Genomic DNA, 25672 nt, shown 5'->3' on the forward strand with positions numbered 1-25672 from the left:
GTACTGGGGACTGAACTCAAGGGCTAGCAAGATGCTAAGGAGAAGGGCACTGGCCAACAAGCTGGACATTAGAGAACCAACTGTCCCAAGTTGATTTTGACCTCTGCACATATCGCACCATTCCAAAATAAATAAAAGGAAACCTTTACAAAATTTAAGTCCTGACGTTTGCATAACAAGCTCTTTACAACTGAGGCATCTTGCCAGCACTTTGTCCTCTTTTTAAAAGGTGATACTACTTCTCAAAATTAAGCATTTTGTTATGTTATCTGCATTTCAGAGTAAAACAAAGGCACCAATGTAACAAAATGCAAATGTTTAATTTTTCAAAACTTAACTATACTAATAAAAATAAATTATAGACAACCTTCAATATTTGTACATTATCTTCATATAACTGTAACAGTGCTTTCAAAAGACATCTTGTAAAGGATATTTTCACGATACAATGTTTCAAAAATAGGGCAACATTAAAGAACATTAGTCTGAAATACATCTCACAATGCTGAGAGGTGTACTTTATCAAATTAACCAACCGTACTTTTATTCAAAACATGGCTTTTAATGACATTTCTTGTCCATTTCAGTGATTTCTTGGATCCAAAACAAGATTTGAGTGTTTATTTCTTTGAATACATCATTTGTTGACCGTCCTTTCACTGCCATAGAATGATTTGCCTTCTCAATCCAATGAATTTTACTGGGGGCTTGCATTTTCTGTGCTACTTTCTCCAACAAGTTCTAGACAGGAAAGAGAAGAGGATATTAGAGTCTATTGGGGCCTGGAGAGATGGCTCAGAGGTCAAGAGCACTGGCTGCTCTTCCAGAGGTCCTGAGTTCAATTCCTAGCAACCACGTGGTGGCTCACAGCCATCTGTAATGGAATCCAATATTCTCTTCTGGTGTGTCTGAAGACAGCTACAGTGTACTCATATACATAAAATAACTCATATACATAAAATAAATAAATACATCTTTCAAAAAATAGTCTACTGATATTTAGTAAAAGATTATGTTTCCTTATCTCTACTGGACTGACAGTCACTCAAGAGTTTCCATTAAATACCTGCTCTACAGGCAACTTTATAGACAATGGAGTATATAATGAAACATCAACAGCAAAGTCAGTTCACTTCTTTAATGCGATCACATCATAGAATATACCAAACATTTGCTGGCAAAAAAGGTTAAGAAGATTCAAGTTACTAAAAAAAGGTTTTTTTTTTTTAAACAAAACTTATTTTTCCAAGGAAATTGCAGCTTTCCAAGGCAATCAGTAGTTTCACATTTGGCTAATATTCAGCAATCTATGAATGCTGTCAAAGCTCACTTTGGATTTAATAACAACCTACCTAAAATTTAAAACAATAAGGCAAATGTATATCCTAATATCTCCTTAAGTCTTAACAATTAGATATTAATTCTTCAAATAAAGGACTAAACCTATTTATCAAATCCCTTTGGGGAGATGCATTTTGTTAGTATGTTTTTACTTTTCTGTACTCCAAAGAGCAGACAAATAAACACTTTTTTGTTTTTGTTTTTTGAAAAAGAGTGGATGTAACCCTGGCTGTCCTGGAACTCCTTATACATGGAACCAAGCTGGTCTTGAACTCACAGAAATCCATCAGCCTCTGTCTTCTGAGTGTTGGGGTTAAAGGATGGGTACCACATCCAGAGGTTAAATGTGGCAGGTAATAGTCTTGCCCCTAATATGTTTCTTTCACTCATACACATATAGAGTTCCAATTCACCTTTTCACACATTTCATCTGCTGAGCCTGACACAAACAGTACAGGATCCTTTATGCGAAAGAGATCTTCATCTCTGAGTTTATGCTGCTGCTTTGGATGGTGCAGTGGGTAAGAAATACAAATGAGACCTCGAACAAAATCATCGGCATCGTCCAGCTCAGTATGACACATTACAGAAGCAGCTGCTCTTGAGCCCATCGAACGACCTAAAACCAAGTAAACTCAATTAGAAATATAAACATTTACATACAACAGTAATGGTGGTATGATAAAATTAGATTTGCTGTTCTTCATATTTATGGAGAAAAAAACCACAATTCAAAAGGTGGGTCAACCAACAAATTCCAATGGTCTTAATGGAAATCTACAGTTTTATTAAAAGCTAAAAAGTGATTTAGGCAACATTTTAAAAAGAAGCAATTCTTTTTCTCAATACTTAAAAGAGTGAAGAAATTTTTTTAAATGAATCAACTTTAAGAGTAATAAAATGCTATAAAATAAAAGGAGCTTTATAAAACACAAATGCTTTAAATCTGCTTTACACATACTTTATAATAAAGTATCAAGGTTATGTATCAAAACAAAATAACTATTAAACTAACTTCCTGTTATCAGTTTTAATATTATAGTACAATTTATACTGAAGCTTACCTCCAAGAAAAACACCTGCAAGTTTGTATTCTCCTGAGGTCTTCAGGTAATTCTAGGTAAATCAACCCAAAAAAGAAAAAAAATTATCGATTCCTCTCATATATCGCCAGATAGTCTTACTATTACTGATATATAAAAAAATTTATGTAAAGACAACTGTATAGACTTTTACATTTTTTTCTTCTTCTGGTCATATATTCACTATTAATCCTTATGTTGGTTATTATGTCAGGGCAAAATAAATTTGCCTTTATAAAAATATTCAAACAGTATACTATTGGTATAAAATCCAAGAATGGAGTCATATGAGAAAACTCTCAGAAAACAAGAGTCTTGTGATCTCGGTTTCTTCAAACCAGAATTATTTTTGGAATGTGCTTTTATGCTCCTCCTTGATATAGTAGATAGGAGTGAGTTTACTTAAGCAATTAGCCATGTACCTCTACAGAAAAACATATTTTTGCCATGTATAACTTTGTCCTTGTGATTGAACACCTTATTCGTGCGATTCTTCTTAATCCTCAAACTATCAACTGCCTGATGCTCTAAGTAAAGTTGGTTATTGCATGAGACTTTAGTCTCCCTAATTTAGTTCCCACTGCCTCTAGAGTGGTAAATGGCACCAGGGACCTGAAGTCTATGAGGTAAAACAGTGGAGACCCTCACAGGAGGAGGTTAGCATAACAGCGCAGAAAACAGGGAAAGTTTGCCTTATGTTAAGGAGCCTGTGCTTAATATCTTAAAGAAAGGAGGAGCCTAAGTATCAAAATCAGAATTACTAGAATGCTTGCAAATTGTTTATAATCACAATCCCTGGTTTCCAGAGGAAGGGACTTAGATGAAGTATGGGAGAGTCTAAAAAAAATTGAAAAAGCATATAAACATGGGGAAAAGATCCTTGTTCAATTTTGGGTCACTTGGGCATTGATTCAAATTGTTACTAAAATACTTAAGGATGATAAAGAGGATATTAATTACGACAAAGAGATGGCTGATGTCGTGAATGAATATAACCTTAAAATTGATAAAAGAGGAGAAAAGAAAAAGGTTTTCCTTGTGGAAGCAAAATTGAAAATTATAAAGTGACACGAACTAGGCCAGTGAGGGTTCACTCAGCTCCCTTACTGGAGCTTCCTTTAAATATATATCCTCCATTGCCTGAAAACTTTACAATCCAGGCAAGCTAGAGCATGGCTGGAAAAAGTACTTCATGTACTCATCTCTCCCTGTGAGATGTGCTCTCCCATACCTCATGAGCTGTGCTTAGTATTTCCAGTACAATTTCAGCAAAATCAAAATGTTTTTCTAATTATGTACTAACCAATCTATTTAAAATTCTAGGACAAAAGGCAATGTTGGACAGTCCTTTCACAATATTTTGAGTGGCAGAGGGAGAATCTGAATCCAGACTAAAATAACCATTTATGTCTTAAGTGTACCTTTTGCTGCCTTTAACATTGTACTCACTAAATGGTCTCCTATAGGTATTAGAGCACAGAGGATAAACCTTTGGAATGGATTTAATTACACAACAAAGGCTATAAGATACTAACTGTTTACCTTACTGTTCTTGTTAATAAATGAGGGAAAGACCCGATGTCAGCAGTTAATTATATGGATCTCTTTTTTAAGCTATTCTCTAGAATTTTCTGATCAATATAATAATTTAATTAATAGTACCAGACCTGGTTTGGATCTCTTTTCTTGGTGGCAGAGTATTAATTATAATTTGCTTGCATATAGGAATCTCACTAATTAAATGATATTAGATTTTTCTAAAACATTTCAAATCAAAACCACTTTGAAGGTCCTGCTATTAAAAATTAAAATGGGGAAATGTCAGAATACAGTCCAAGGATGTAATCATGTGACAATTCTGAGTACTTGTGAGAAAACTACAAGAAAACAAGATAAGAATCTTCAAAAAACTGTTGGAATGTGTTTTTATGTATTATTCCCAGGTCTGGTAGATAGAGAAGTGACATCATTTCAGCTTTTGGTATTCATATGCCTCTATGAAAAACAGATTTTTGCCATGTGTAGGTTGTCCTTGTTATTGAATATCTTAATCATGTGATGCTTCTTAACTCTTAAGAGTAGAAACTTAAGAGTATACACTCTAAACAAAGTTGGCTATTGCATGAGACTTTAGTCTGCCTCATTTTTAGGCTCTTCTCTCCCAGTTTCACACCACCAACTAAAGAGATAAAACAGTAAACCTGATGAATGACAAATTATCTTTTTAAAGCTGGAAATCGCAAATTTGATGAAAATAGTACCTAATGAAAATATTTTAAAGGAATTTCAGCATTGTCCTTTTCCCAGGACTTGTAAGTCACGCTTATAAACAACATATAAAGGTGGTATATTTGTAATATGCATATTATAACTTGTTTATTCCTCTAGGTTGCCAAAACTATATTCTAAAGTTATATTATTTTAGTGAGTTTCTTGAGCAGCAGCATGAAAGAACACTTACGATGTCAACATTCATCTCCACGAAAACAAGTTGATGATAAAAAAAGAAATATGAACATTAAATAACCTCATGTACTGCCGAGTTTCCAAGGATACTCATTAAGGTATTTCTATCTAAAAGTTAAATAAGACAACAAAATATCTTAAATTTATGAAGAATTTTAATCAGAACCTGATTATAGGTGAATGTATTGTTCTTACCAAAACTGCTTTATATGCCTTAATTCTATGTACAATATTAAGGCCTTTGCAAGTAAATCTCAGGCAAAAAAACCCGTGAGATGCAAGATGGGATGCCAGTGACATCAAATGAGGAAGATTCATATCTCCTGATGCTCCATGTGTAAGAATTATTCCATATGCTATGTTCTTGTTAGGTACCAAACAAACGGCATCCAGTAATTTATTTCCAAAAGGTATTTTTAATTTAACCTAAAATTTGAAAGAATAAAAGTATCAAAATTATTTCCTTGACTATTAAACACCTGAATAAATATACATATTTTTTCTGTAGGACTTTATATCTAAATGCATGGCCTCAAAACAAGTCATATTTATAGTATTTAAGAAATAGTTACTGTCATGTGCTTTAAGTGTTAATGTATTAGCTCACTGTAAGCATTCCTTATAATTCTATGAGGCAATTACTATTATTCGTACTTTACGGATAAGGCACAGCAGATTAAGTAATTGTTCAAGGTGGCATAGCTTTAGCTAAGAATCAAAAGTCAGGTTCTTCACCCTGCACTTCTAATTCTGTACTGCCTCTACTATGCAAACTGAAAACAAGGCTATTATATAGAAGTGATGATTAACCCATTCTCCTACCTCACCCAAAAGTTGACCAGAAGACACCGAATATATGGAAATCTTACCTCTGTGTGACTCATTTTCACTGTTGAATAATAAACACAAGGTGCATTACATCTGAGAAGCAAAGGGCATCTCCCTGAAAAGAAGATTCTGTTGTAAAAGGTGAGTTGTCAGACATGGATATGACCCCAAAACTATGAATGAGCATGTTCAAAAGCTGAAATAAACACAACTACCAACTAGCTCTTTACACACTGGTACTCTGTACTGATTTATTACTCAATCATACATTACTGTCAAGATTTTTATGAGCACTCAAAACTAAGTATAGGAGCTATCAGATAAATATAAGATAAAGCAAATTTGATACTTTGATACAGAGGCTTTAAAGTAATTCTTTCCAAAACAGTATACTGTACCTTTACAAATATATTTTTGAAATATATTTATAAGAGTCTTCATTCTTAACCACCCCAACTTAATTTCTATATCTACTAAATAATTTTCTTCATCATTCCTTTTTTGATACAATCTCAACAATTTCAATTTAAGTTTCCTGAAGCTATTAAATAATTTTCATCATTTCGTTTTCTCCCTTTCATATAACAGAAGTCCTTGTCATGTGATCCTATTGACTCTGGGTTTGACTACTGGAACATTTCAAAGTGTTACTTCTGAGGTAAGCTGTGGCAGATTCCTAGAAATTTTGAACTGATTTTCACCCTGAACCACAGAGAAAATCCATCGCAGGATTTTTTTCAGTTTCAGCCAGAATCCCATAATGAAGACAGTTTGAAAAAATTTAAAGCCAAATTAAAGCCTAGAACTCAAAGTCACAACTGATCTGAAGAACCATAAGCAAGAAAAGCCACTGTAATTTTTGCAATCCCTTTTTATTGTGAGAACTTTCATTTTTCAGCATATCACTGCCATGAGAATTTCCATTATCTATATGCCTTCATTGGCATTTGTTAATTCAGTAGGTAACAGTAACATGGTTCAAAGCTCAAAAAGATACCAAGAATATATTACATTGTCTCAGTTCACTTTTGCCTTGCATTTGGAACACTTCTCAAGGCAACCAGTATTACTTGTTTTTAGTAGATATACTTACAGGTGTGTAGGTACATTTGTAAAAAAAAAAAAAAAATCATGGGAAAGGAAATGTTGCATCAAATAATCTGTAATTTTAAAAACTAATTTTCATTTAAGAAGAGGCAACGCATATATCTATTATTTTTTGTGCTGTACGTACATATGTGCAAGTGCAGGTGTGTGTGTGTGTGTGTGTGTGTGTGTGTGTGTGTGTGTGCGTGCCCCTCGTGTGGAGGTCAGAAATGAACATCAGGTGTCTTCCTTTATCACTCTTGTTTATTATAACAGGGTCTCTCACTGAACTGAACTTGGAGCTTAACAATTTGAGTAAGCTGGCTGGCCAGCCAATACGACTTCCCTATCCTATCTGCCTATTTGGGCTCCCTGAGTCTAGGCCTGGCTTTTAAATGAATGCTGACGATCCAAAGACAAGATCCCCAGCTTTTACAACAGCTACTTTCTCAGCTAAAGCATTTCCCCAGGTCCTAGTACAAAATTCCAAAAAAAAAAAAGATGTAAATAGTGAGGTCCTGTCACAAGTCCTTTAGTATTAAATTCCACTGACTAACGTGTGTGTATATGCGTGTTTCCTCTGTCCTTTCATCCCGCCCGACCCTGTTGAGCCTGGAGGTTATTAATCTAGCTATCAACGTTTTGGAAGCTGAAAGAGAAGTGGATGAAGGAATTATGACTTTAGGGCTCTTATTTTCATATGTGTATTCTTACAATTAACAGCTGTGGCTCCTTCAGTTTTTTTTTTTTTTTTTTTTTTAATTTGTCAAAATAAGCCCCTTTCTGATCTTTTAAACTTGGGGAACACAATCACTCAAGAGAGTGAAATGTGGAGACTAGTGGAAATATTCTACAGCTTCCTTAAAAAAACTTTTAACGTATTTGTCTCCCACCTCTATTCACATCGATGCACTTCCCATTCCAGTTCCAACTATATTAAGTACTGCCAGTTTTTGTGCGCTCCAAGGCTATAATTTATTCGGACTAGTTTTATTGTTCCCCCTTGCTGGTTTAGCCACTGCTTTTAAGAGTTCATTATTCAACTGTTAGTATTTCTAAGGTCTCTTTCCCGGCCCTGGTAAAAACCAGGTTGGGTGGGGCATGACTATAATCTTGGGATTTGAAAGACAGAAAGGAGAATCACTGCAAGTTTGAGACCAGCCTGGGCAAGATCCTGTCTCAAAAACAAAACAAAACAAAAAAACAAACAAACAAACAAACAAACAAACAACCCATAAAGAACCCTTCCCTGTAATTCTAATGGGGTTTTGGAAAACAGTCCAATTAGATACATGTTTTAAAGTTAATATCAACCTGGGAAACTCTTCTAGATTAACCTGGGATTTTTAAGGAAAACTTGGCTCTTCTCCAGACTTCATTATGAACTTGATTTGGACTGCTTCAGTAACACCGAAATGTCCCATATGGTAAAAGCTCAAAGCAACTGATATCTCGGGCTCCCTCCTCCCTTAGGAAAGGGAGGGCCGAAGCCTCTGGCTCGGCCTCAATGTCTTCCACAGCAGATGGGGAACAGTGCACCAACTCCGAAGAAGCAAGGTGTTTTGTGATGACACAAAACAAACATAGCTGAGTCGGTACTGGGTTCAAACGTCGTGGGCAACCAAGCGTAGAGTTCAGCAGGAAGGGGATACTTTACTCAAAAGGTAGTGTTTTACGGTCGTAGCTTCCTTCCACTAAGCTCCCCAAAACGCCACGGCCACCCGACTTCAAGTTTAAAAAAAAATGTATATTAACTTATTGTCTGTTACAGCTGCAGCACTATTTAGGCTGTCACCACGCGAACAAAACCGAATTCTAGTAATGCCGGGATCTACCAACCAAACGACCAAAAAATCCAAACCCGAGGTTAGAGGTCGACGGGAACCGTCGTTTATTCACTCAACGAACGCGCGTGTCCTGGGCCGGGCAGCCGCCTGGGTGGCGAACTTCACGTCTGGAAGGAGGCTTCGCTCTCCTCAGCCCGGACAGTTCAACGAGAGTCGCCGCGGCCCGGCTCCACCTGCCCACCGAACCGAACCAGTGTCCACCCTCCCCGGCAAAACAGACCATCGGCTGCTCCACGTCCGCAGAGAGCTTCCACAGACGCCTCAGGCGGAGACCGACAGCCCCGGAGGAGCTGCCCACCTGGCTCGGCACCGCCGCTCCACTTCCCGCCGCCGCCGCCGCCGCGCTTACCAGCGAACGCACGAGTGACCGCCAGCGCCCAACCGCCCTCACTCTCTTCAGGGAGCTAACTAACACGCTCGAAGCGACCGCCTAGCCGCCCCCTTCAGCGCGGCCCGCTACTGCGCTGGCGCACGCAGGCTTCGTCCCCAGCTCGTGGGGCGCGCCGCGGGGCTCGCCGGGAAGGAGAGTTTTCCGCTGGTTTTAGCTCGGCCCCGCCTTTCGCGGGCGTTTGGTGGCTGTAATCCTGGTGCTAGAGTCTGTACGCTAGTACAGCCGAGCGCGGGAAAGACGTTCTTGTCCACTTCCGGTCCGGACGTCCCTTCAGAAGACATGGAGTCAAGCCTGATAGCCCCTTCCTCACATACCATAGGGAATTCTTTATCCCCTTGCATTTCAGGCGCGTACAGTCCAGTGCCTCATGGGCACAAGACAGCTATGCATGCAGCCCCGAACAAAATTGCACTTAAAACATTCTCTACCTCTCCCCTCTCCCGCTCTGGTCTCATCCTATCTCCCCGTCCCCCCCCCCCCACCCCCATTCCATCCATCCATCAAAAGTTTGCCTTTTGGCAACTTGACCTCATGATTCCCTGTGAGCTCTGTATGCCAAAATAGAGTCTAAAGACGGGATGCTTCTCACCTGTGCCAGGCTAGGTTCAGCCTCCCACATTATCATTGCCTGTTTTGTCTACTCGTCACCTAAAAGGTGGGTTGCTAGCATCCTTGTGCCCATCACTTCCTTTGGATGACCCTGAGGGTATATAGGACCCATCCACTCAGTCCCACCCAAAGACTCTTCGAACCTCCCTCTTTAGAGCCAAATAATCAGAATTTCCTCCTGTTCTTACAGGGGCTTTGCCGCTTCACCCCAATCCTACCAAGCAGGCCCTTTGGCATAGGTTTGACTCTTCCAGTTGCTCAGATTGCAGCTTTTACTTAGGAAAGTTATTTTGTATGAGAGAGAGAGGGAGGGAGGGAGGGAGGGAGGGAGAGATTGTTTTTCAGTTTTGACTGAATCTCCTGATTAGAATAACTCGTGGCAAATGTTTGATGAATGAATTAAATCCCCCTTATGCACTTGTTACCTGCCCTCTTTTCTGACACAGTACATACTAAGAAACAATTAGGGGAAAGCCATTATCAGAAGTGCTTTCTCAAGTTAGTCTTAACATTTTAAATTAACACTTCCTTATTGTCTGTTAAGCTGTCTTCCTTCTCTCCCTCTTCTGCCCTTTTTCTTCCTTCCTCTCTGAGTTCTTGAGTGTCCTACAGTGTCAAAAACCAGGAGCCACCACTGAGATGTTGCCAGGCAAAAATTTTAGTTTTATAGCCAGACCAGACATATACTCTCCTCAGGAGTAGGAGAATGAAAGTAGCCCAGACCAGAAACTGAGGCCTTTTTATGGCAAATAAACAAGTGTTTTAAAAAAGACAGACAAAAAAACCTACAAACAAACAAAAAACCCAACAAAACAAAACAAAAAGCAAACATGGAATTTTGGTGTTATTTTTATGATCATAGAAAAGGTACACACTATGAGTAGACAGCTAACATACCATGAAACATTTTATGGTCATCAATTCTTGGAAAAATGGAAACAATTTACAATGGGTTATTCACAGGATTATTGCAGAAGAACATTAAAACAACAACAAAACCGACTAACCAACCAAAAAAATAATCAAGGTGACCTCCAGATATGGACATGCTCAAAGTCTAACACTGTTTGGTTGAAAAGAGAAATGGAGTCATCTGTCCCTTAATGGAGGGATGGAGTCCATATTCCCACTGTCCACTCTACCACTAGCATACATTGCTAGCTCATGTCTGCTACCTTTTCTAACTTTTATTTATTCATATATCCTAAGTTTCAATTTCTAGTAATTGTACAATCATTTGCAGCCATCACCAAATTCTTAGGCCATCTTATGATTTCTAGAAGAAACTTGTCATTCCCTTTCCTACCTTTTAACACCAGACCACCACTAACATGATTTGTGTTTATGCCTTTTTTAGTTTATACAAATGGAGCCACAGAATAAGATCTTTGATCTGTCATCTTGCACTTGGAATGTGCAAGTGTATGCTGCTGCTTCCTCTCAAATAATGTCTGTCACTCAATCCTATTAAACAGTTTTATGTATCCATCTACCAGTCTGTGGACATTTGGCTTACTGTGAATCATATTGGTACAGCATTCAGATAGACAGCAGTGCTTTGGTGAGAGAAGCAGGGGGAGATTAAGACATTAAGCTGAAGGCTAGGAAGATAGAGAGAGGGTTCACAAGGCAAGAAATGTTAAAAATGTACCCTTAGAAGAAAAAAGAGGCAAGGATACCCCCACCCAATACATCCTAAGGATTCAGCCCTGCTAAATGTCTTTTTTTTTCTTTTCTTTTTTTTTTTTCGGAGCAGGGGACCTAACCCAGGGCCTTGCGCTTGCCTTGCAAGCGCTCTATCACTGCGCTAAATCCCCAACACCCCCCAAATGTCTTAACATTAATCCAGGTAAATTGAGTTCAGATTATGACTTCCAGGATTGTAACATTTGTCCTGTTTTAGATGACTAAGTATGTGATAGTTATTTTCACAGATGTAATAGGAAACTAATATAAAACTCATATTTATGAACCAAAATTTGAGTTCTACATGTACTGGACTGTAATTGTTTTTGATGATTTCAACCACTTAAAATGTTAAAATTATACTTAGTTTCAAGGTTGTACAAATGTGTGGTGGGTAAGATTTGGCCTGTGGGTTGTAGTTTAAAATGCCCTAAATCAAGGCCTGGTATGGTGTCCCACTCCTTTAATCCCAGCACTCAGAAGGCAGAGGAAGGTAGAACAATGAATTTGAAGCCAGCATGCTCTACATAGAGAGTTCCAGGCCAACCATGATTACCTAGTAAGACCATGTTAAAAAAAAAAAAAAAAAAGAAGAAACAAAATACAACAAATTATTAAATGACCACATTGCATAAAATTCTGAAGAAGTAAAACATGCAAAAAATGCCAGGCCCAAATTAAACAATACATAATTTGCAAGGCTTTTTACATTGTTTCAAAATTAAAATTTTGTAAGTACAATCACTATAAATGAATGCAACAAAAGCAGAAAAAGAAAATGTAAACAGTTCCAATAGATATCTGAAAAAACAATGGCTATTTAAAGCTCTTGTTATGGGTAAGCTTTTAAAAATTAGTATTAGGAGATTTTAGTATTTTAACAGTAGCTTATCATAAGCTATACCAACAGTCCATCTCTGATTTGCATATTTAGATTAGTGAAGTAGGCACCGGTGCCTGTGATGCTAATTTTAGCCACAACCCATACTTATTTTGATTCCCAAGTTTTCATGCTTTTTCCAGAAAAGACAATTATCTCCTGCTCTATCTTTGGAGCTTACTACTATAACAGTGCATATTATGTATCCAATATTTATTATATGAATTCCCACTAATAATGGTTCACTTGGTTGGGCCAAACTCAATGTAAGGTCAAACATTTTGGATGTTTCGGCCAGGGTTTTTTTCAATGAGATTAACATTTAAATCAGTGAACTTGGAGTAAAGTAGATTGACTGATGTGAGTGGGTTTTATCTAATTAGAGTAGAAACTTGAGTGGTGGGACTAAATGCATGTACTAGCATGCCTGGCCCCCAGCTAGTTCTTCAATTGCATTTTCAAGGTAACTGTCATAATACTGACCCATTTAAAATCTGTTGTCCCTTCCATGTTCAGGCAAGCCTGTTAGACCCAAATAAGAATCATCTTTGTAGTCAAGATGCTCAAGGTCTGAGGAGTAAGGGAGTCTACAGGCAACTACTTCGAAGTGTGGTGACTACACAGTAGGAAGTCAGAGGTGTTACGCTCCTGACATGAGCTAGACAAAGCAGAGTGGATCCTGGCTTCCACATAAAGGGAAAAACAAATGCCAGGCAGGAAGGAAACAAGCAGTGGAAGGACAGTGACAGGATTCATACTAAGTGGTAATAGATTTGACTCACAACAGAGGCGGAGGCCAGATAAAGGCAGCTTTTGCATGTTTTTTTATTAGAACAAGGTTTGGCAGAGACTCAGAGAATAGTTATTCCAAAAGAGAAACGGCTTAAAGGAGACAGCCATTTGCATTTTAAAACAGAGTCTTACTGTCTTCCAACTTACTTAACGCAGCTCAAACTGGTCTTGAACTCATAGAATCCTCCTGTCTCATTATCTGAAGTGCTGAAACTATAGGCATAAACCACCACAAGAGGCTGGGTTTGTTTTGGTTTTGGATTCCGTTTCAATCAGAGCACTTGCCAGAATCAAGGACCTAGATTCTCCTATTTCTATTCACAGATAATAACTGTAACAAAACAGACTCTTAAAATAAAGCCAGTTTTATTATAAAAACTTTAAAATGTGATGTAAAAGACAGTCATGGGAACACTGTATAAGAAGAAATACTGTGAGAAAGTAAATGGTCACAAGTAAATTTTACATTGTCCGTGAAGTTTAAAAATAATCTTTATAGTAAAGTGTCTTCAGAGCACCATCATTTGAACAGAAGATATTTTGCATATCAGAGTTCATCTTTGGCCTGTAATTAGGAAGAAAAATGTTAAGAGCCCTAAAAAAATCTTAGGAAGCAAGAATGCTCATACCAGATAAAATCCAAGTTTCTTCTAGGTGCTCTAAATGCTCAGGGCTATTTCTGGAGGAACAGAATCACCCAGGTATAAAATCACCCGCTTACACGGGAGTGAGTGATGGAGATCTTAACTATCCGGAGATCTGTGTCACCATTACACCCTGTGTCATGGGTGGTACGTGTGATGGAATGGAGTGGACAGGAAACGAGATCTGCCACTCTCACTCTCACTCCAATGCTTAGTGGGAGACACTGATTTGGTTCCCACTCTCTCTAAACCATGAAGGGATATAAGGGAAATGGAACTGCCCCGTATTAGGAGCCACAAGTATATTTATTCCATTTCTCATTGGCTCCTGCGACTTCATGAGTCTTACAGCACAGAAAGGGATTAGCAGAGATGCTGTACCCTTTATGGCTATGGTAGACCATTTCTCAAAACAGACAAAGCTACGAACAACCAAAATTCCTATTTACCGACTGTCCAGGTGTCCAAAGTCTAACCAAGCTACCCACATTTTAACTAGCATTCAGCATTCCTTCATCTTTCACAGACAGGCTGGTTCTTTCACACCAGTAGAGCCAGAAAGGGAGTCTTGTTACCTTTTTCCTATGGCACGTGCAAGGGAAGAGGTCATCCTCAGACTGGGGTTCTACCCTCTTCATACCCTCTCGAATTTGAGGCTCACTCACTTGTAAATTGGCATAGCCCTGTTAAACATCGATGCAAAAGCATTTCTTAAGCAGCTTTCTAAACATACTCACCAAATGAGACAAGCTGGAAATTATAAGGAAAGCATTCATTTAACATATATGTACCTAACAGTGACCCACAGTGTCCTCCATATCCATTTTAAATGTTCAATACTGTTTGCTCTGTGAACACTGGCTACTGATTCCTAATATACCCCTCATTAGTCTACTCACGTGTGTGTGTGTAATGTATATGTTGGTGTAGGAAGACCAGAGTCGGATAACATATGCCTTCCTAAGCTACTTTACATATTATTTTTAGAGGCAGGGTCTCTCTCAGTGAACCTGGAGCCCACAGACTGACTAGATTGGCTGGCTACCAGCCTGAGGAATTCTCTTGTCTTTGATTCCTAGTGCTGGGATTATAGATAAGTTTTGACACAAATGGATCTTCACAGGGTGCTAGGTATCCTAACTAGTCTCTTTATGCTTGTAAAGCAAGCACTTGATCCACTGAGCTCTCTGCTTGGCCCTGTCTGTCTTTGTATTTTTGAGACAGGCTGTCACTACAGTTGGCCTAGTGATATATAGATCACACTAGGACCAAACTTGTAGTAACTTGTGAGGTGTCTTACATGGGTGATAGGGACTGAATTTAGGGTTTTTGCAAGAACAGTGTGTGCTTTTAACTGGTGAGCAAATGTATATGATTAAATATTTCCTTCTGTTTTAAGTGTAAATAATATTACACGGAATCCTCCCAAGAAGGAGAATAGAGCCTGTTTTTTCCTTCCCCACTAAGGCTGCACAAACTCTGAATCATTACCTTTCTTGATTATATTCTGATTCTGCAATGGGCACTGTGCTAGGTATGGATGCTGCCCATTAGCTAAATAAATGACACAACCCACTGGATATTTACATGTCCAGACAGTAACCCCCCTAGGCTAGTTGATTCATTTTATATAGCCCACTCTCTGGATCCCTTTACCACCTTCTAGGGTGGTACAAATCAGAGACAGACCAACCTGGCTCTGTAGCGGAGCTATGGTTTTTGATATCTGTAAGTCTGAGGCAAGAATCTATTATTACTATCAAATATCTTGTTCATACATTCTTTTTAAGGAAGAGAATATTAAATTATCGGATATGTTGTGATTACAATGTATAAGTTCTTGGTCCAGGAAAATAAGTTTCAAAAAGTGGTATGAGTTATTTGTGACAAAAGAGGAGGATTCTACTTTGTACTTTGTTTAATTAAAACTTTTTTCATAGTTTTATTGACAGCCTACAGTACCCCATTATTGCCAAGCAGTCTCCCAATGCAAGTATTAAACAGGCCCGATCCTACTCAGCGCCCAGATTAATGATCCTGGGCTTGTCCGAGGGGAGTATGACCATAGACCCCTTGAACTCTCAACCTGTCAGGACATGCATGGGCCTTTTTCTACCCAAGTTTGGACTTGCTTTCCACACATAAAACCCCAGCCTCCAAATAGAGGCCTAATGTCAACACTTTTCACTTGAAGATTTCAACTCTTTTTCCCCTTACAGTGCTCAGAACTGAACCTAGTACCTCATGAATGTTAGATGTGTGCTCTATAGTAAGCTACATTCCCAGGTTCCAAAAACTTATTACTTAGTATTTGTATCTACTTTCTATCAAAGTAGTACATATATGTCCTCATACTAATATACTTTTAGAACATTTTATGTAAAACAGTGTTTGTCTACAACATGTCCACTGCCAAGCAATGTGAGGAGTGTGCACATTCATGTGTGTGAAAATACTAACCTGGAACAGCTTGAAGTAATAACAGAATATATCATCACCCATTAGATTATTTCTTGCAAATTCTTGTCCTGCTTTTGCTATCTTCTTTGCCTATAGGAATTTAAAAATCAGACAAACAAAACACCCTTTAATGGAACTTTTTTTTTGTCTTGCAGATGTACGTAGACCTTAAGACTACACAGTGAGATGACCCAGAAAACATATCCTCGAGATATGTTTTGCCTTAGGTGGCAAAAGGCGCATTCCACAGAGTGTGTTTGTTCAGCTCAGAGAGGTTTGTAAGATTTGAAAGTACAAGTTGGCGTGTGGGAAGTCTTAGAGATAAGCCTCCCTCGGAAAAGACGGTTGGATCCAAGCAAAGTAGCAACAATTAGTCAAGTACAGAGTATGAAGCCTTGCACGCTCTCCATTTAGTTTTCAGCATACATTTAGTTGAGCCTTACTTGTAATATTCCTCATTTTATTCTATAGTAGTTACTGACACCTACTGCCAGATAGGCACTGCTTACGCCCATGACCAACCTTACTGAAAGAGAAAACACAAACAAGCCCAGAGTTTGGCAGAGTGGTCAGCCAATCTAAAATGCTGCTATGTTCACCTCAAGAGGAAGTGCATGCTACTCTCAGTCAGGCAGCATCCCATGTATAGGTAAAAGCTGAATCTGAACATTGCGGTGTCCAGGCATGTTTCCAACACTTCCGTAATACAGGGGCACGAGCGGGAGCAAGCCTTCCTGAAAACTGAACTTACCTCTGCATCGTGGTCTCTCGCCCACTTGAGTTTTTCCAGCAGATCACTTAGGTTGCTTTTCACTGGAATGTAGTGTTTCCAGGGCTGCAGCTCATTGTAAAAATGCTCGTAGTAGATGGAGTCCTGCTTCAGGACGACACTATCGCCTACCAAGAGATAGGGCAACCGGTATGCTGCCACAGTGCCGTCAACATTTATCTGATACTTGTGCTGCAAAATAGAGTATAAGAGGGAGTTTACCAAATTCCCATTTCTACTCACTTTTCTTCCTCCTTCTATGAACCGTTTTGCCATCCTCAGACTGACTTTCCCTCTCCACTAAAATTAAATAAGTTCTCTTATTATACACTGTGTTGACCTAGAGCATTTGATATGGCCCCCAAGTTTCCCAAACACAGCTACATATCTAATGCTGAAGCTGCTAGCAAACTAATGATGTGGATGTCCTAAGGCTACAAACATAAAGAAAGGTGGCACTGTAGCTGTTAGGTGCTCTGCTTCTTTGTTGATTTACACATGCAGCTACTCGCAGCACATTCTGTACCATGTCAATAGTGTTTTTAAAATACAACATGGCTATACATATTTCTTAAGGGAATTAAGTTTTGGGGTAAGAGCATCTATGAGTAATACTGTGGAAATCAGTAACGCTAGATATAGAAAATTCAACATGCAAGAAGAGGCCAAGTGATGAAATACTGCCTTTCGGACTAGGAGATGGCTCAGGCAGTAAACTGCTTGCCATGAAAGCACAAGGGCCTGAGTTCGGATGCCCAGAACCTTTTCACAAAAGCTAGGTGTGATGGCATGTGCTTGTCATTCCAGTGCTGGGGAAGGGGAGATGGGTGGGTCCTTGGAGCTCGAAGGCCAGTCAGTCTAGTTTAACTGACACACTCTGGGTCAAGTGAGAGACTCTGTATTAAAAGCCAAGGTGTATGACTCCTGCAGAATGACACCCAAGGCTCTTCTGACCTTTAAACACACAGGCTCGCACATGCATATGTACCTATGAGCACACCATCCATCCCTTCTGAGAAGCAATGCCTCATCACGTCTTTTGTTACACTTAAAGGGCATCAGCATGGTGAACTAATAGCACCCTTAAGGTCTATCTACTGCCATAGAACCCATGAAATAGTACGTCAGCAGCCACAGAGCAGAGGGGCTCACTAATTTCTTATTTTCTCCCACTTTTTTGTTGACCTAAAGAACTTCAGAAACCTCGCTGGGGGTGGGAGAGTGGGGTGGCACTGGTTGAAAAGTTGTGAGAAAGAGGATGACTCCAGGGGAAACATGAGGAATCTACACCAAGGTGCAGAAAATCGTTCGTCATGCCCAGAATGCCCGGGCCGAGCATTTGGATGTGTTTCAAGTCATTCTTCAGCAGAATGCCTGAGAAGAGACACCTGTTTCGTATCTTGTTATGATGCTATGATTTAGGGGAGAAGTACTATTAAAGTGATTATGTATACTCACTAATAAAAGCAGGATTTTTCCGGCTTAAGGGTTAGCCGGAAAAAAAATATAGCTTTTCCAGGTTCTGAATTCCCATCGTGCCTATTCAATATCAGTGCTGTGTGGTGAATCCAGATTCAGGCCAAATCAAACCTCAGTACTTATTGTGTTTTGTGACACCTTCCCATTCTCTGTGACTTACAGACTGTAGTTTCCTTTCCCCAAAGTGCATAAATTGGAAAGCAGAAAGGTATGTCCATAGATGATGTCATACCTTGAAGAAATCAAAAAATGAAATGTGTTTCACAATGGGCCCATACAGGCTCTCATCGTGTTTAAAGAAGAAGAAATTCGTGAAAGCGGCATCGATGAGCTCTGGATGTTTTCTGCTAAGCTTTACCAGCTCTAGTCTTTCTTTGCGGCTGTCTCGGCCCCTCCAGACAGCTGTGGAATTCTTACTTTCCCAGGGAGGCCCTGTGTTAGCTTGCACCGACATCATATCCAGACTTACTCTGGAAGACAGAAAACAGAACATGTCTTCCTCCAAAACTATCAATTCATGAAAGCAGATGGAAAAGAACTCACCAAAGAGAGCAAACCAAGGCTCGGGGTCAACCCTGACCATCTCTCACCGGCCCATGGTTTCTAGAACAGAGTCAGTCAGGTCATACGTAGGCATCACGATATCCCTGGACTCTGTGGAGCCACACCAGGAAAAGATCGGCTGAATGTTGGAGTTGGATTTCTTTTTCTCCAAAGGCCAGTCTCCCAAATTAACAAAAAATTCCACTTCTGGCATCCTCACCTAGAGGTGGGGATAAAAAGAGCTTATTCACAGTCTTTGCGTTGCACGCGATCATGTATTTATCAGTTAACTAGCATTTGGAACTAAGTGTGGTGGTGCTTATCTGTAATCCTAGGCTGTGGGGCTCAGGCAGGATTGTTATGAGAGGAATGCTGCTGCGCTACATTGGCTAAATAAGGCTAGACTGGGCCGCATAGTTCAGGGCCAGTGTGGGCAATACGCTGCCTCAAAATATGAAAAAATGGGGATATGTGAGACTATGCAGATATGATATATATGATATACATATATGAAAAGGTCACAATGAAACCCATCATTCAGTATGGTGATTTAACAAAATTAGTCAGTGCACAAAAAAAGGCCAATCTTTCCAACTTTAGGCAACGACAATCACTTCAGGTTAAATGGCCAGAAACCTTTCAGAATATGGCATTCGTACAAGTACCTTATACGCTTTCTGTGGTGTCCAAGTTGGCCATCAGACTTACTACAAAACCAAGAAACTGGCAAAGATAATTTCTATTGTTCTAATATTACCAAGAATCTAACAAAATCATAGAGAGAGTGGAGAGAGAAGAGGGTGGAGAGAGGGAGAGAGGAAGTGTTGCTGAGAAATACAGCACTTGGGGCTTTAGCCCTGGGTTCTTGTTAATGAGGCAGAGGCATTTTCTTTCCATGTGTACCACTGCTATAGACTGACTTATTTTTCCTCCAGAATAATTATATATATATATATATATATACATATATATATATACATATATATATATATATCTGCCTAAGTCCTAAACCCCAATATCTTAGAGTTACCTTATTCAGAAACCAGTCATTGCTGATGTAATTCACTAAGATGAGACCACACAAGTATGTGGGATGGGCTTGTCAATCCGATATGATTGGTATCTTTGGGAAGGAAGAAGGGAGGACAGGAGGAGACCCAGAGACGCAGATTCTTGAGGGCAGACAGCCATGTGACAAGAGGCAGAGATTAGACTGACAAAACTGTGAACAAAGGAGCACCAGGAATAGAGGACAAGCAGCCAGAGAGAGGCAGGAAAGAATGCTGCCAGAATCCTAGCAGTGTGACCCTTTCAACACTTTGATTTTGGATCAGTGGCCCCCAGAACCATCCTCTGCTTTTTAGGGTACTATATATAGCAGCCCTTAATATCTAATGCATATATTAGGAAAAGATAAACTTTAAGATAGCAATATAGAAGGCACCAGAACAGAACACTTTATATTGATGGTAATATTTTGAAAAATTGAACCTAGATCGGCATTTCTATCACAATGCAGAGAAGATATACTAACCTTTCTAGTCAACGACAGTAGAATTGCATCCATGAAAATCCTAAAGCCAACATGCTCACCGTGAGTCTTGATGTAAACCTAGGAGAAAACTTGACATTTACTGCACTGTGGAAAGGGACTGGCAGACACAGTTAAAAAAAAAAACAAAAAAAACCGTGCTCTTCCTCTCTCTTCCTCCCCTCCTACCTCCTCTTGCTCTTTTTTTCTTCAATGCTCTTGCCCCCTTCCCCACCCCCCTCCACGTGCCCATGGCCGGCTGCCTTCACACACTTCTACTCTTCTCTCATTAAACCTCTCCACATGGAGAAAACAAAATGTGTATAGAATGATGTTTAACAAAAGTAGCCAGATGTAATCAAAAGGTCAAGACACTGTGGAGTCCAGAAACGAAGCAAACCTCAATCATACTGTACCTTATTGTCCTTTAAGGTATAGTGACATAGGCTTTGCCTCTGTCCAAATCGTTTTGGGATTTCTGCTGCAATCTTTTCAGGATCAACAGTAGGGAAATGTGACAGATCTTTCTGAATCTGAGTGATAGTTTCTGGACAGTTCATCTCCCGTAGCCAGGCTGCACTGTCTTCCAAAGGGCAGTCACAGTTCTCATGGTAAACTGGTCCTATTTACAGACAGACAGCAGCATAGCACACCAGTGAGCATTTCACGTAACGACTGAATGATAATATAGAAATGTTCGGTGAACTGTCAACTTTCTATCTGGCCAGGCCCTCACAGCTCTTCTTCCTATAGTTTTCTATTCTGGCCTACTTTGCACAGGTGCAAATCAAGTCAATGGGTGGTGTACATGTTCTATGAAGATATAATTCATTTGTCCTTATATTTCACATAATGATCACGGGGCTGGAGACATGGCTAAGCGGTTAAGAGTACTTGTTGCTCCAGCAGAGGACTGGAGTTAGGTTCCCAGGACCTATAATGACCCATAACTTCAGGCATAGAGGACCCGATAGCCTCTGTGATATCTGCACATGTGTGGACATGCCCTCATTACAAGCACACATATGTATTTATAAATAATTTTTTATTTCTAAATCTTAGAAAGAATAACAAAATATTGGCAAAAAATTGAGGAATCTATATGTCCTGAAGGATAAAAGTGATGAATTACTATTTTACTGGCTTATTACAAAAATAACTTCTTTGGGTGTCTATGGGCTAGAGAGATGGCTTAGCTATTAAAGGCTTGGCTCACAATCAAAAATGTAAAGTACTTTTCTCAATGGACAAACCATTGCCAGTACAGCAGAAAAAACCCAAAGGACTCCAACCTTCTTCCTTCCTTCCTTTCTTTTTTTTTCTTTTTTTTAGAAAAACAAATATAAAGTAAAGGTAAGCCTATAAACTTGTCATCTCATTAATATTATAAAAATAATGCCGCATAACATAAGAATTGAAACTGGAAGTGTGTTATTCCTTTCTGATATTCTCAGATTCCAACCTGATCCAGTCAATAGACGGCAATGGAATATATTTAAATGCTTCGTTGGCTGGACTATACCAAGGGGTCCCAGTGGCATGTAAAATAATTTATACAGTTAGAAAAAACTCTGTAATTTTCTTGTGGTCCTATCTCCCCATAAAAAGGGAAAAATGTTGTCTTTTAATCACACAGTTCTCTTCTCATCCCTATGGGAGAAAACAGCAGAGAATGTTTTAGTAATAGTGGGATGCCAATGACTACCAAACCAATGGTTAATCCCTTTTTCTGCTTCAAGCCATCTGGCTGGCCTGGAATTTACAACATAGATTAGGCTGGCCTCAAACTTGTAGAGGTAACTTGCTTCTCACCTTTCTCAGAGCACTGGGATTAAAGGCATGTGCCACCATGCCTGGCAATCTTAGTGATGAATAGAAGACACTTAATCAGATCATTCCTTCATGAATCACCTAGGACTACATATTTAACTTGATTATTCAGACAGGTGTTATAGTCAGTCTTGAACTGCAATATGGGTGCTGGGAACCAAACCCAGGTCCTTTGGAACAGCAGCCAGTGTTCTTAAGCATTGAGCCATCCCTTTGGCCCTATAAATTCTTTTTTAATCCTAAGATTTGCACAAACATGCACACAAAATAAATAAAAAGTCAGAAGTAGTGCAACATGAAGGTGGTAATAATGAATGAATAAGTATGACCTTTTGGAGACTTTGTCTCAATTTTGTATCAAAAATATCAATTATTTTACACATACATGTATATGTTATATGCTATTGTAAGCGGTGTTCCAAACGATTTATAAAACTTTGCTGTAAATTATGGATTAAAAACATCTCTAATGGCCAAACATTTATTAGTATCCATTATGTGTATACGCTTATGCTTATGCACACATGAAGGCAGGTGCCTGTGTAATATAGATATCCTCCTCCCTGAAGCTGGAGCTCCAAGTGGCTCTGAGTCTCCTGACATGGGGGATGGATCCAAACCCTGTTCCTATGCATGAGCAGCATGTGCTTCTCACTGTTGAGCCGTCTCTCTAGCTTTTTGACTTGATTATTCTCACTGATGTGTCCTCAAGGAGCAATTTCTCTAGTAATGTTTCCTGGTCTTTAATGAATTACAATCATCATGTAAGTAATCAATATCTCTCTTTTGCCAGGTGGCCTAATTTAGTTTTCAAATAGAAAAACATCTAGTTTTTTCATTTAGTGAAAAAAGTTTTAAGTTTTTTGATAGAATTCTTATTGATGGAATGACACGCATTTTTGTGTACAAATCCTATCGTAAAATTTTGTTTCAAAATACCTCTTAAAATATAAGGCGACTTGGCGACATGTTGCCCATGGTGTTTAACCTCTATCTTCAGGTTTCTGTAGCTTGCATACATTCTATATCTCACTATGAAGGACCCATCCTTTCGATCTAAAACCTGGACACCAACTCTAGTGAACTGCTCATCAGGTGCTGAGATTTGAACCTGGAACACCTTTTCTCCTGGAGAAGATGTAAACCTGTTATGGAAAACAGTGAGAGATGAGGGTTATTTTAAGAATAAATGCACACTATTTATTCTCTTTAATCTATAAAGCTTGGACATTCTATTATATCTTTCTTTTAAGATATTCTTGCTTTGTCAAATACAGAGGCGAATGCTAGCAGCAAACCACTGAACTGAGAACTGGACTCCCGATGGAAGAATTAGAGAAAGGATTGAAAGAGCTGAAGGGGCTTGCAACCCCATAAGAACAACAATACCAACCAACCAGAGCTTCTAGGGACTAAACCACTACCCAAAGACTATACATGGACTGACCCTGGGCTCCAACTGCATAGGTAGCAGAGAATAGTTTTGTTGGGGAACCAATGGAAGGGGAAGCCCTTGGTCCTGCTGATGTTGGACCCCCAATGTAGGGGAATGCGTGAATGGGGTTTGGGAAGGGGTGGAGATGGGGAGGGGAACACCCTTATAGAAGAAGGGGAGGGGGTGGGATAGGGGGCTTATGTCTGAGAAACTGGGAAAGGGAATAACATTTGAAATGTAAATAAATATCCAATAATAATTAAAAAAAAGAGATATTCTTGCTTGCTTCTCTCTTAGGGTTTTAGTACCAGAACCAATATGATGGAACAAAGATAAAAAGGAAGATAATGATAACATAAAATACTTTCATTAGACAGTTGCCAGGAGATAACATTTAAGACTAGCAATCTATTTAGCATACACAACAGAGCAATATTCCTATTAATTCACGATCAACACTTGTGGCCATTTGTCATTTGTTAAATGTTTACTTCAAGGATGATCTTATTTGAAAAAATTGTTCTTAATGGCTCAAAAGAAAATTCAGTATTTGTGGAGCTGGGGAGATAGGTGAATGGTTAGGAACATTTACTGTTATGTAAAAGACTTAGTTCCTAGTACCCACTGTCCTTAAGGCTCATAGCTATCTGCAGTTTCAGCTCAAGGAGATCCAGTGCCCTCTTCTGGCTTCCTCCAGCACCTGTATACGTGAGTATATACCCGAACCCACATCATGTAATTAAAATATTATTACTAATAAAAGTCTAACAAATATACCAGTACTCTAAATTATGCTTAGTTATGGGGAAGATCAAAATAACTGGTCTATCATGTTAGCAGCACAAATGTTTTGGACTGAGTATTCCTTCATTTGGGACGTGTTTAGTTCTCCCAGTTGTACTATTTTTCTTAAAACAGCTTGTGGGAAAGCATTTAAAAATAAGAGATCTGTTTAGTTTCGAGTCCTATCTAAACAGCCAAGAACAGAGCTGTTATTATAGCAATATTACTTATACTATACTGATACATATTTCAGAATTATTCCTAAAGTCACAGAGAAAAGTTGATTTGGAAGAAAAATAACCAGATGTAGACAGCACTCAAAAATTCTAGAATGTAAATTGCCGGCAGAAAAGACGAGTGGGGCATGTAATAAGATGAAGTACAAAACCAAAATAAACAATAGGAACAAAACCCCCTTCAGCTACTTTAAACCGCGATCCCAAATAGTTGAGGAGTCATTTCTCCACTTACTGTTCCCCTGAGGTATCCACCGCCCGAATGTAGAAATAGCGGGCAGGAAGGACCACGTGTGCTTTTAGCCCGGGTCCCCATATTTCGCTCTTCTCTGGGCTCAGCCTCCTCTCTCCACCGGTCTGGGCAAGTGCTGGCACAGTCCCCAGAAAAAGGCAGGAAAGCAGCGAAATGCTGAACATTTACAAGACCGAGTCTGGGAAGATCCACGGATAAATGCAAATGTGCTAAGTGGACGGAGCTAGCCTGGGTAGGTAGTTGTACGGTGGTCAGTCCTAGCAGCAGTCAAGGTCCCTAAAGTGTCGCTTGATGTGCGAGGTCCGCGCGTGGGACTACGCTGTGCTCAGGAATGTTACAACCCGAGCATGTCCAGGAGAAGGATGCCACTCGTTCTGCTGAACCGGGTAAGAACCGCAGGCTCCTCTTTCTCCGGACAATGACAAACTGGAGTTACTCTTGCCACTAGAGCATCACTTTGGGAACGAATCCGTCGCAGGTTCTAGCCAAGGTGAGAGGAAAAGGATTGGCCTGCGCTGTGACCAGTCTTAGTAAGGTCTTCTGCTAGTGGATGAGTGGGTTAGAGTGGACATGCGTCCTGGGCCCTCAGCTTCCTGGGATATGTAGTCCACCATAGGACTAGCGGAAATCCTGCCAGGAGTCCAGCCCCAACTCCTTTCCTTTCCTTTCCTTTCCTTCTTTCCTTTCCTTTTCCTTTTCCT

The 25672-nt window shown here is 39.4% G+C and overlaps 2 protein-coding genes across 6 annotated transcripts; both read right to left on the reverse strand.

The window, feature by feature from the left end:
- Positions 1-299: 299 nt before the first annotated feature.
- Tex30 (testis expressed 30) lies at positions 300-9139 on the reverse strand. Of its 5 annotated transcripts, none has more exons than XM_032901041.1 (6): positions 9000-9139; positions 5759-5832; positions 5085-5315; positions 2406-2457; positions 1755-1960; positions 300-741 (listed from the first exon to the last, which is right to left on the reverse strand). In XM_032901041.1, the coding sequence occupies exons 2-6, from the start codon at positions 5771-5773 to the stop codon at positions 562-564; spliced, it is 684 nt and encodes a 227-aa protein (XP_032756932.1). In that variant the 5' UTR covers positions 5774-5832; positions 9000-9139; the 3' UTR covers positions 300-561. The 5 variants fall into 5 exon arrangements, with proteins under 5 accessions (XP_032756932.1, XP_032756933.1, XP_032756929.1 ...); XM_032901042.1 differs by having other exon boundaries at positions 5759-5846; XM_032901038.1 differs by having other exon boundaries at positions 8871-9139.
- Positions 9140-13357: 4218 nt separating this feature from the next.
- Positions 13358-25642, reverse strand: Poglut2 (protein O-glucosyltransferase 2). The gene is made up of 10 exons (XM_032901043.1): positions 24954-25642; positions 23204-23409; positions 20851-21056; positions 20438-20515; positions 18951-19123; positions 18593-18830; positions 16864-17073; positions 16113-16202; positions 14228-14335; positions 13358-13573 (listed from the first exon to the last, which is right to left on the reverse strand). Exons 1-10 carry the CDS (start codon positions 25133-25135, stop codon positions 13556-13558), a joined length of 1509 nt encoding a protein of 502 aa, XP_032756934.1. The 5' UTR covers positions 25136-25642; the 3' UTR covers positions 13358-13555.
- Between the last annotated feature and the right edge of the window lie 30 nt (positions 25643-25672).

The sequence above is a fragment of the Rattus rattus genome, chromosome 4, assembly GCF_011064425.1.
Source record: "Rattus rattus isolate New Zealand chromosome 4, Rrattus_CSIRO_v1, whole genome shotgun sequence".
NCBI classification, from domain to species: Eukaryota; Metazoa; Chordata; class Mammalia; order Rodentia; family Muridae; genus Rattus; species Rattus rattus.

Excerpts from the sequence above, each read along its gene's own strand:
- Tex30 (XM_032901041.1), bottom strand. Across the intron at positions 1,961-2,405 it reads TGCAGGTGTTTTTCTTGGAG|GTCGTTCGATGGGCTCAAGA; the intron begins GTAAGCTTCAGT and ends ACTTGGTTTTAG. Across the intron at positions 742-1,754 it reads CAGATGAAATGTGTGAAAAG|AACTTGTTGGAGAAAGTAGC; the intron begins GTGAATTGGAAC and ends TTTCCTGTCTAG.
- Poglut2 (XM_032901043.1), bottom strand. The coding sequence starts at position 25,135 with ATGTTCAGCATTTCGCTGCTTTCCTGCCTTTTTCTGGGGACTGTGCCA. Across the intron at positions 21,057-23,203 it reads GTCGCCTTATATTTTAAGAG|GACCAGTTTACCATGAGAAC; the intron begins GTATTTTGAAAC and ends GTCTGTAAATAG. Across the intron at positions 17,074-18,592 it reads CATTTTTTGATTTCTTCAAG|CACAAGTATCAGATAAATGT; the intron begins GTATGACATCAT and ends TCTATTTTGCAG.